Consider the following 12,549-nt stretch of genomic DNA (forward strand, 5'->3'; position numbering starts at 1 on the left):
AAAAAGTCGTCTTTTGTGGTAATAGTGTGTTTTTGGTCATTGGACCCCGTGCAACAACATTCTCCTAATTTTTCTCTTAAGAAAAAATAAATAAATAAATACAAGAAGTCAATGCCAGATGCTCCAAATATTCATAACCATCCCAATCTGCTCTTACCCAAGTGACCTGTATGGCAAATCCCACTTGATCCTTTATTGGTGGCGTATAGGATTATAACAGGATTAGCACCTAATTAGCATTGGTTGCATATTGTGCCGTGTGCACAAGAGATGCCATCAAACACGGCAAAATCTCCAGTGTCGATTTAACGCTTCCAGAGTTGGATCCAATACACTACATTGTTTATTCAACACTCCGCATGTTATGTCTACAGTAAGAATTTTGATATGAAGAAACGTACTTATAAGCCTCACGGTAGTGAAACGGAAGTACATTGTAATCAACTTGAACAAAGTGAATGTGATCTTCACTGGTGTTACAGCTCAATCAAAAACCAGCAATGGCAAAATAAAATCAGTGGTGATGTGAATGCCATGTTAGCCGAGGGGGACACAGTTAAAGATGCAGTAATAAAAAAAAAATAATGTCATGGCACATGGAGTGAGGGCACAACCTCCATCACATCTGTTAGAAAACAAACTCTAACAGTTGAACTGGATAGTGGTTTTTATAATTATGTATTTTAGAATGCTGATGGACGGAGGTGGTGCACCTCCAGGGTCCGGGTTCGATTCTCGGCTCTAACAACATGCCAAATTGTGCACGGAGTTTGCATGTTCTCCCCGTGTTTGGTGGGTTTCCTCCGGGGTCTCGGGTTTCCCCCCACAGTCCAAAGACATGTAGATTAGGCTAATTGGCGTTCCCAAATTAGCCATAATGTGTGAATGTCTGTGTGTGTGTGTGCCCTGCGATGGATTGGCACACCGTCCAGGGTGTACCCCGCCTCGTTAAATGATTACAATGCCTACTAAAACGTATACTAATCAAAGTTTGATTATATGACAATTTTTTATGTTTAAGGTTTAAAACTTTGGACTGGTCAGGTTTTTTTTTTATTGTTTGCTCTCTGCAACTTGTATACATTTCTCTTAACTAAGAAAATGAGAAAGCATTGGTGAATCCCGAACTAAGAACAAAATATTGATACGATAAATAATATGAGAACTTGTATGTATAATTGCTTCTTGATTGAGGCCCAATGTCTTGCTGCATGATAATGTCCCCTAGGTTGGATGTTGAATTGGGAGATAAAAGGATTCTGTAGACTTCTGAATTCATTCTTCTGCTACCATCATAATTTTATCATTGATGAGGATTAGTGAGCCAGTTCCAGAATGTTTTAGATCCTTTCTTTCTCCACAATTTCTGACGAAGAGTGGTTTGCATCTTGTAGAATGGCCTGTACGTTTTCTGTTCTCAATAACCTCTTTGAAAAGTGTAGTACGATCATCTTACCCTGCCCTGTATATATAATATATATTTGTTCTTCACAGCTCTCACAATGTTCATCGAATGCTGTTGATTTTTCTTAGCCAACATGTTCAATGTATGGTTGTTAGTAAATCGGTTAATTAGTTTTTTAACAACATTTCAAATTGTTGCATTTGCCATGGTCAGTGCTTGTGCAATCATTGATTTTGTCTCTTTTCCCAACTTCGAAATGTCTTTTTCCCAAAATGTTTTTTTTCCCATAGACAGCTCCCTGCTCTTCATCTTGGTTTATCAAGGGTTATAACAAGGGTTTAAATATGATGAGGCCAAACAATGCTTAAATGATCAGTCTAAGAGGGCACACCTGGGCAACAAGAAACATCTATCACATGCTCCAATATGTTTGATCACTTAAAAGGTGGGTGGGTTCAAATAATTAGTGCCATGTTCTAAGTTGTGGGATTTAGGAGGCCAATGCCTTTATCAAATAGGCCACTGGGGCTTTTTTAATGTTTATAAAGTTCCCTGAAACTAAGTAAAGTTGGTTATAAAGATATAGACTGCGTTCCATTCCACAGTGTACTTCAAAGTGCACTCCCTGCTCACTTCCTCTGTGCTTTACCATGGTAATATACTGTAAGCACCTTGGATACCTGTTGCTGCTGTTGTAGAAATTTCACATTTATAAAAATTTAATAATGAGTATTTATTGAAAAAAAAAAAATGATATCATTATAAAACATGAACTACTGAAATGTGTATAACTCCTGAATAAACTATTTTATTAATTTACGAAATTTATGAGTAAATTGTGTTTTTACAGTGTACTATAGATTAATACTATAGATTTATTATTTATTGATTTAAATGTATTTTTTCATGTTATGCCATCCTTAACAATAATAATAATAATGATGATATTATTATTAATAATAATAATAATAATAATAATAATAATTGCTATATAAATCCCTTTTCAAGCTCCTTTTTTTCATGAAATTTTGGTGTCTGCTTTCAGCAAAGTGATGACTCATTGCTCACTTGTTCCCTATCTTTAGACTGAGCAGTTTCACTTCCAGCAGCTTGGAATCACAAAACATTACTGAATACCCTGTGCTGTGTACTTTGCAGGAAACTTGAAGGCGATCAGAACACACCCATTGTCATAGCTGTCATAGATAATTTAATTTTGTTCATACTTTATTTATTACGTATTTGTTTACATAAGGATGGCTTTTTGGCATTTGGCTAAGCACTGTGGCCTCGCAGCTCCAGGGTCGAGGGTTTGATTCCTGCCACTTGCATGTTCTCCTGAACTTGTGAGTACCAGGGTTTTGGAAATAACAAATTACTATAAATTCATGCACCACATCAGAACAACCATTAAATTTAAATCCAACATTTACTTCAAGCATAATCCTTGAATTTGACAAAGGACAATAAAAAAAAATATATATATTGTTTGTGGTTTACTGTTGTCTGTCTCATTGGATATAAAGGAAATTGCTTTTTTATTTCGGAATGTGCTTTTACTTTATTGCAATGCATAGTGCAGTACACCGCAGAGAGTTCTCTCTCACTACAAGTACATAAAGTTATTGAGTATGCAGCTTGGGAAAATGGGACCTTTTGTAAGCCATGACACTCAGTTTGATACTTCACTACTTTACACCACTCTCTTGTGCTTCATTGCTGATTTTTTTGTCTCACATAGTGTTGCAAACATGCAAAAGCTATTATGTAGAAAAGAACAAAACTGGAACGTGGCAGTTGGTCCATCGCCACAGTCATTCATTTAGGATGTTTTTTTTTTTCTCTTTTCACATGGGTTATTGGCTTGAGATTAAAACTTAAACTATTATTTAAAAAATATATATATTTTTGTGATTTTTTTTTCCTGATATTCGCCCTAATTTAGTCGTATCCAATTCCTCCCCGTCACTAGGGGGCTTCCACATTAAGGCTACTACTACCACTTAGTCGAGAGCGCCGAAAACTATCACATGTTTCCTCCGAACCACGTGATGGCATCTTTTCACACTGCTCGCTCACACACCGTTGGGGACACACTTGGAGGACAGCGCTATCCGCTCCTTCCGTTTGCGTGAGCTCACAGACGCCCCTGATTGGCTGTAGAGCCGTGATTAATGTGAGAGCACTAAGTACCTCCTTTCCCTCCCCCCTGAGAGAGCTCGGCCAATCAGCTCTCTCTAGACCTCCGGCTGCGAGAGGTTACAGCAATACCTGGAAATCGAACTTGTGATCTCCCAGATGATAGGGCGAGCACTTTACCACTGCAACACTCGGAGACATTAAGTCATTCTTTAGCTCTTTATCATTGGCTTTTAGTTTTCCTTACAGCACACATTGTGGTGGCGGCTCCATAGACATAACCTCGTCATTCAGTACATTTAAGGGTCATCGGCTGACTTCATTTTGTTTCCAAATAACATTACTGAGCCTCGAGCTGCCCAACTACAGCAACACTACCTCCCGTGGCTCTGGAACACGATCAGCGCTCTGGAATAAGATCAATCCGAACTCATCAGGCTGTATGAACATTTTCCATTGGTCCAAATCCAATCTTTTTTTCTCCTTAGTAAATTAAAGCCTGATTAGTCTCACTAACAAGTGATTTTTCACAGCTTTTTAGTCCCAAGTTTATATTTCTGCATTAGGCTTTAGGGTTTTAATAACGTGCTGCAGTGTTTCTAACCCAATTGCAGTCATTGTAAATCTCCTTAGTTGTTTTCTTTGCTTGATGAAGGGCAAATGTTTTTTGTATTATTATTGTATATCAATAAAAAACACCTGCTGATTAGCTCATTAGTCCCATTAGTTCATACAATTATCCCAAGACTAGGGGTTTTCCCATTCTTTATCTGTCTAGTTTTGGTGTCCATATTATTATATCTTCCTATCTGGGAACCACATGTGGTCTCTTGCTGTTGTAGATTCTTATGCTTTTGACATGTTTTATACTCTGGGATGCTGTTCTGATCTGTACGGTTGTAAAGAGTGATTAAGTTAATATAGCTTTCATTTCAGCTCAAACCTTTCTAATCATTTGTCTCTGACCTCAATCACCAGCCAGGCACTGCCTCTTACTGATTACTGTTTGTACCATTTTGTGCAAATTATAGAGACTATTAGAAATCAGATAATGAAATATTTAAGTTACACATCACTTTTTTTCCTCATTCTGATGTTTGATGTGCATGTTAACTCAAACTCTTGACCTGCATGTACATGATTTTATGTGTTTGAAGATTTGAATAGAGAGAGGGTACAGATGTTGTTATTAAAATGAATGAGTGTATAATTAAATATGTGCACTAGACACTGTTTAAAAGGGTTTAAGTGTAAGGTTATGGTTGGGTGTAATATGGCGACAAATGAGCTGCATTCATAATTTTGCAAAAGGTTGGAACAAGAATAGTAAATTGTGTGTGTGTGTGTGTGTGTGTTTCCCTTCCATACACTCACATTCAATTACTTGTTAATGCAAATACCAATTACAAAAAGCCAATCACATGGTCAAGATGATCTGCTAAAGTTCATACCAAGCATCAGAATAGGGAAGAAATTTTATTTCAGTGTTTTTAAACATCGTTCGGTTGTTGGTACCAGATGGGCTGGTCTGAGTATTTAAGAAACTGCTGGTCTACTGAGATTTTCACACACAACCATCTCTAGGGTTTATAGAGAATGGCTGTTCTCTGGGTGAAGTTGTTGATGCTAGAGGTCAGAGGAGAGTGACCAGACTGGTTTGAGCTGATAGTAAGGCAACAGTAACTCAAATAACATCTTGTTGCAATTGAACACACTTCATATTGAACTCTGAAGTAGATGGGCTACAGCTCACATGGGCTCACCAAAATTGGACAATAGAAGATGGAAAAATATTTTCTGCTCTGATAAGTCTCGATTTCTGCTGCGACATTCGGGTGGTAGAGCCAGAATTTTGTGTTAACGCCATGAAGTTATGGATCCATCCTATCTTGTATCAACGCTTCAGGATGGTGGTGGTGTAATGGTGTGTATTTGCTTGTCACACTTTGTGTGGTTAGCACTGTTGCCTTGCACCTATAGGGTCTAGGTTTGCATGTTCTCCTCAGGTAGTCCGGTTCCCTCTCACAGTCCAAAGACATGCAGATTAGGCTAATTGGCGTTCCAAAATTGCCCGTGTGAAAGTTGGCCAGAGGTTCTACCATGGTTGTAAAATAAATTTTAAATAAATACGATAGCCTCTATGGTCCCTTGTTGGACTACAGAGGTTCTTGGATGGATGGATGGATTTGTTTAGAAGCCACAGCCTACCTGACTATTTTTGCCAACCATATCCATCCATTTATGACCATAGGATAACTTGCCATTTCACAAAGCTAAAATCATCTCAAACTGATTTCTTGGACATGACCATGTCACAAATGGCCTTCGTATTATGGGGCACCTTTTGAATGTATTGGAATGGGAGATTCGCATCATGAATGCATCTGATGAATCTGCAGCAACTGCTAGAAGCCTTTCTGTCAATATGGGCCAAAATCTCTTTGGAATGTTTCCAATACATTGTTGAATCTGTGTCCTAAAGAATTAAGACAGTTCTAAAGGCATAGGAGGTCCAACTCAGTACGTGCAAAGTGTACCTAATGATGTAGCCGGTGAGTGTACTGTACTTTGGCAGCCCTCTCCAGCATTCTGTTCCTACTTGCACCTCTTATCCTCCAGATCCGCCATGCTCCTGACCAGAATAAAGTGCTTCCCCAAGATGAATGAATAAGCCAATTATCACAATTAGTCTCATCTCAGCCACAATGCAGTCCCTTGTGTTTAATTAATTACGAAACTCATGATCACAATTAAAATACATTAACTCATTCAGCTCTGTGTGTAACGATTGGTTCACGTGTTGTGCCAGCCTCGTGGATAAACAAAGCAACTGTTTTAAGAAAATGTCAAGACAACAGTATGATCGAATAAAGCAGTAAACGTGTTAATTGAGTCTTGCTCATGTTAAAGCCATTTATTTTGTGTCTTAGGCTTGAGGCTGACTATTATTATTCTCTATGATACAAGTTAATGGACTACTTTAGGCTCAAATCAGGATAATGTAGTTGCCATTAAGCTGTTAGAAAATCAATAGAGTTAAAGAAACTGTTGTGTGTGCTGGAAGAGTGATGTTCTCGTGCTCTCGAAGAGCCGTGTTATGGTGTGTTCAGCATGCTAATGTCTAATGACACAATGACCCTAGAAAATAGACAAAAAACATGTTTTTTTTTTTCTTTTTACAAAATAATATAATTCACAATTAACACCAAAAGTGTGTTCAAAATTATTATTTTCTTTTTGGTGCAAGCCAACTGGATTGGAGAAAAACAATTATCTAAACAACATTTAACTCTTAAGCATGCTCTAAGAATTCTTAGAGAGCAAAACCATGCAGCTTTGGTCTGTACATGACTAAAAGCTAGTGGTGAGGAGGCTTTATGATGGATTTATAAGTACTGATTAAAAGACCCAACCAGACATCTAGGGTCAGAACAGTCAGATTCCTGTCTTTCTTTCTTCCTGATGTGTTAAGAACGGCAAAGTTAACCGTCTGCTCTCACTCTCACTCTGTTTCTCTCTGGCTTTTTTCCCCTGCTATAGACTCACTATAGCGATGGAGAATACATAATCAGACAGGGAGCTAGAGGAGACACCTTCTTCATCATCAGTAAAGGAAAGGTAAGAAAAGCGCTGCTCTCAAACACACTGCATACTGTGAGTTTTAATCTTCTCAAAGCTTCAATTCTAATCTTCAGACTGGTGTGTTGGGGGTTTTTTGGTGTTGTTTTTTTTGATGACAGGTGAACGTTACCCGGGAAGATTCGCCTAATGACACTGTTCATCTCCGTGGCCTGGGGAAAGGGGACTGGTTTGGAGAGAAAGCACTTCAGGGGTGAGTAAATGTGCATGTTCAAACCCTTTATATGGTAAACATTGGACAGTTTCTACAAGTTATAAAAACTACACATTTTCCTGAATTGAAATCCCTTTTAAAATGAGTGAACAAAGAGTTGAAAGATTGAGAAATGAGTTATCATTTTTGATTATCATCTTCTTCACATCGGTCTCTGTCTCATTACCTAAGATAAAAGTAAGTCACGGAGTTTAAACGAGGCTCATCAAACTCTTTACTCCATTTATTTCGTTTTAACACCAACATTGCTGGACAAATGAACGCTAATGATTTTTACTTTATTAAATCAGTGGTGCTGAAAGTCTTGAAATATCTTTTAATGTACAAAGCCTATTCCCGCTCATCTTTCCCTTAATGAACATAAGAAACTTCAGACATTATCATGGTAGGACTTTATGGAGTCCCAGGGTAGGTACTGTGTCACTTCGTGTGTACCTTTGGTGACCACCACGACAGGTACTTGGGTTTTTAAGGGGGCACCATGGTAGTATTATGGTGTACCAGAATCCTTTGCTGTACATCGTGGTACGTATTGGGTACCACAATGGCTACCAAAGTCCACCAAGTACCATAATGAATATGTTAGGACATACCACTGGTATGGTATAGGCAAGATAGTACCACAACGTGTATAACATACAAGGGTGAGTCAAGAATTATCCGCACTCTGGCTGTAGAATTTATTTTAATTAACTTGTACAAAAGACAAATCCATTATTTTTGGACATAATCTCCTTGCTCTTCAATACACTTTGTCCATTTGTCAATAAGCTCATTAAAAATATTTAGCCTGAGCTGCCCGCCACAAATGCACCACTGTCTTCCCTTAATCAGAAGTGAATCTTTGTCTTCATAGATCAGGGCCCATATCTACTAAATAACTCTCAGAGTAGGAAATTGCTCCTAAGTGGCCAAAAAATCTCAGAGTGACGTGATTTTTGATTTTGGTCCTACTTTTAGGAGCATGAGTAAGAGCTATTTATCAAGATTCTTAAATTGGAACTCACAGCTCCGGATGTGTCCTAACTGGTTAGGAGTAGCGAGGTAATGGTGTTCAGGCAGAGATGCACACAGAGGAGAGATGTTTTAGTAACACTGAGTGACGCAGAGCTCATCAAAGAAACGGAATCCTTGTCTGTGTGCATAAAGCTTTCAGACAACTGCCGCTGATTTTACAGTTTTTGCTTTTCACCCATTTTTAAAACCGTCAAAACGACAACACCCACCATAACGTGCAGCCTACGTTACGGCTCTCAGTGTCGTAAAAAAAAGGGACGTCCCACTCTTTCCTCTGCGCAGTTCTACTCCTCACTGAAAAAATAGGGTAGGAAGCTTCATAATAAACTTTTATGTCCTACTTCTTAGGTAGGATGATTTTCACTCCTAAATGAACTTTGAGTCTGATTCCTACGAGTGATTCTGAGACGCTTAGTAAATACGTGCCCTGGACTTTAGGGAGGATGCTTTAGCAGGGTGTCAACGGTGTGGCCAGTAGTGTGCGGATGTGTGTTGTTGGTAATGCAAGATCCCGACTCTTGGATATCAGTCCTCTGTATTTAATCCAAAGTTTCAATAAGCGTCTCACTGTAACGAGCACCGTTGATTATTGAACCTGATAAATGTTCCAATGCTGGCCCCAGAAAACTGTAAGCATTAATTTTCTAGCTGACGGTTGACTTTTTAACTTTTTCTCAGTCGGCGATTGAGGACGTTTCCGTTCCATACTTTATCGTTTACTCTCAGGCTCGTAGTGATGAATCCATGTCTCTTCACCAGTAATGATTCTCTCTATCACCTTCCTTAGAGTATTGGGCCAAATTTAGTTTGCAGATATGCAAACACTTCTGTTTATGCTCTTCTTTAAATAGTTTCAGATCCAGGTAAAGTGGGACAACCTTTTTCGCTCGCACCGCAATTACAAATAAACTGATGTAACATGCTCACACCTGCACAGCTGTGACTGTCGGTGATAAAGCTGATTTACAGTATTATAGAAGTTTTAATATACAGTATGTAACCGGAGTGCGGATAATTTTCGACTTACCCCATATTTTGACATTTTCCTAATACAAGTACTGTGGCACCAAAGTATGTGAACCATGGTAGAATTATGTACCCCTGTGTCGTCCATATACATTTTTGTTTATATCAGCAAATAAGTACCATGCTACTACATACAGTATTGTACCATGTTCCAGTGACCATTAGACTGCCATGATACATGTACTGTACCATGGTAACATTTCGTATGTTTTTTTTTTCTGTGCCAACTTTCAGTTCAATACAGTATGTAGTAATGTGTACTTGTACAGTTTTCATTAAATAGACTAGAAGATTCAGGCCAAAAGATGTTTTTTTAAGCGTGACATCATTAATGTGTTCCGACATTCATGCAAAAATATTCCTAATTTGTGGTACAATGAAATCTTAACTTTACAAAGTGTAGTTGGAATGGAATTCTGTTTTCCTGGTGCTGTACATTTGATTAACATCATGATACAATTATATGAAATGTGCCAATAGATTTTTACATAAATATTTAATATGATGGTATAAATGAAATATCACTAGGACACGAATGTCAAATATAAAAATACCTCTACCTCTCAGGTGAAGTGCTGTCATTATGGATGGCGCTGTGTTTTTCCTCAGGGAACGCGATTCTTGTTGCTCAGAAGAGTTATATCAGGTACTGTATTTCATTATTAATGTAGGTTAAAGAGGGATAGAGGTGTGACACGAAACATAGTAGGGACCCCTAGTGGAAGAGGAGTAGTGGTGTCTGCATGTCCTCCTGTTTAATGACGCTTGCGTGTCGCCATTACAGTAATGTATCCGAGGGAGTATTTTGGTAAACACGGATAATGAACGTTTTGAACATCCTACCCGTTGGTGGTTGTGTGGCGGATCAGAGCTCAGTCATGATGCATCTGGTGACTGAGCAGGGAGTCTGCTAACATAAAATCATCACAGTGGACCATCAGAGATTATTAAAGCTCAAATGATTACACACACACATGCATAATTATCATGCAAGGGCAAGCCTTAATCCATGGAGTCCTTGGTTGGAATGAGTTTTTTTTTTTTTTTTTCCCCATAAGTGACCAAGACACTGGGGCACTGGGTAGTGTGGGAACCTTATTGGTTTTCTGAGAAAAGAGAACATTTAAAATAAAAAATTAGAAAATAAACAGCCAAGCCAATTTTTTTTTTTTTTTTATTCGAAGATGAGTATATTAGTTGACTTTAAATAAATAACCCTGACAAATAGTCATGTCAGTTTTCTCTTCAGTTCGAGTCTTTGCCATACACCTTTTATTTGCTGAAACCTGTTTATTCTGCTGTGCGCATGCATGTGTGAAGATCAAGAAGTGTAAAAGAAGTGACAGCATTTAAAAAGAACAGGGCACATGTGGGTGAAAGAGTATGCGGGTGATATAAGGCTCGTCATCTGTCTGGTCAACTGGTCAACTAAAGGGTTGTTGTGAAGTTTATTATGAACAACTTGTCATGCTTTGCTGCCGCCATGTTAGGAAATTCATCCTGGTTTTTTTCTGTAGTTATTTTGGTGATTTTTCTTTCTTCTATTTTGTACAATATGCCTACTGTATGCCGCCTTCATGTCTTTTACTTGCCGTTAGCTAATCATTTGTCACTGGCACAAGTCATGCAGATACAGGGCAAGAGCTTTAGTTAACCATTACATCAAGCACATAAAAGTTTACCCAACAGCGATACCATCCTGGCACTTAACACTGAACACACACACACTGTCTCACCTGGGTTTGAATCCCAAAATAACAAGATTTCGCAGGAATGCTTTTTTTCCCCCGAACTACACTTCGTATCATTCTAAAGACTCGTGGTTTTACATCAGTTAGCCTTTACATTAAAACCACTTAAGGTTTTAGGGTCCTTATGTGCCACCAAAACAGTTCTGACCCTATAAGGCATGACTTCACAAGACCTCTGAAGTTGTGCTGTGGTGTCTGCCGCCAGGACGTCAGCAGTAAGATCCAGTAATGCAGTATATTGCAAGCTTGGACTGGGAAATCTGGAGGTTTAGATCAACAACCTCGACCTCTTTGCTTGCTAACCCACGCCCAGTGGGCTGTGATGCACTTGGTGTTCTGGTGAGCAGAACATCCAAGTGTACCAGAGAACAGAGCACAAAAAACAATATGAACGCTGGCTAGCAGGGGAGTGGAAATGGGGAAGCAAAACCCCAAGTTAGTTCCTGTGATCACCTCAATTATTAATTAATTAATTATACAAATGTATTTATTTATTTATTTATTTATTTATTTATGGGGTTGAAGATCTTATTAACCTTATTAGACCTGGACTCTACTGCAGCATGCATTGCAATTTCTTTTCACTAGCGTCTGATAACTATCAACATATTCTATAATTTATGTCTTTAAACAAAAGTAGTCAACAAACAAGACTATATAGGCAATGTAGTTAGAAAATAGTGTAATGACATGAGGACAATATGAGGACATTCAGGTCTCAAGAGGTCACCGCAAACACACACTGACACTTAAGACTCCATCCATAAGTATTAAATATGAGTCTCCTTAGATAGTACTGTACTTCACCTTGTCAAAGATTATGGTTTATTTTAACTGATGTATTTTATCTGTTCATTTTCTGTTGTAGGTTCTGTCGCTCGTTTGCCATAAATCTACAGCATTAAAGAATTAAATATGTTCATATAAATCGATAATCTGAACTACAGCTTGCACGGCACTTAGTCATGCACTTTCTAAAAACTTGCGATTAAGGACTATAACTGTAAGTACAGTATTTCCTTTGAGAGTTCTCTCTCTCTGTAAGCTAAGAGAGTGCCTTGTTAAACGGCCAGCTCTTTGATGTGATCTTAAGCTGACTGTCACTGATGAGGAACGCTAATAGGCCACACTGTGTCTTTGTTTTTTGTTTTGTTTTTTTTGGGTGTTACTCTTCCGCACGCCTCTTCTTGATCTCTGTCCCTTTGATCTCACCTGTAGCTGTCTGTGGTAATTAGCACACAGGCTCGCATGTTCGTTAGCTCTGTCCTCTTTAGCAACGCAAATCACCTTTCTGTTGTGCTCGTTGGTCTGAGACGGTCTTTCATCTTAAACAATATTTGCTCATTCTCGGTTATGTC

At 38.5% G+C, this 12,549-nt stretch overlaps 1 protein-coding gene across 3 annotated transcripts in view; it reads left to right on the forward strand.

The window, feature by feature from the left end:
- The window catches only part of prkg1b (protein kinase cGMP-dependent 1b), a 186,504-nt gene that overhangs the window by 139,934 nt on the left and 34,021 nt on the right, over window positions 1–12,549 (forward strand). For all 3 annotated transcript variants that reach the window (XM_053511347.1, XM_053511346.1, XM_053511348.1), the window contains exons 6-7: window positions 7,085–7,162; window positions 7,285–7,376. In XM_053511347.1, coding sequence (XP_053367322.1) covers window positions 7,085–7,162; window positions 7,285–7,376 — 170 coding nt within the window. The remainder of the gene's footprint in view (window positions 1–7,084; window positions 7,163–7,284; window positions 7,377–12,549) is intronic.

The sequence above is a fragment of the Clarias gariepinus genome, chromosome 14 (assembly GCF_024256425.1).
Source record: "Clarias gariepinus isolate MV-2021 ecotype Netherlands chromosome 14, CGAR_prim_01v2, whole genome shotgun sequence".
NCBI classification, from domain to species: domain Eukaryota; kingdom Metazoa; phylum Chordata; class Actinopteri; order Siluriformes; family Clariidae; genus Clarias; species Clarias gariepinus.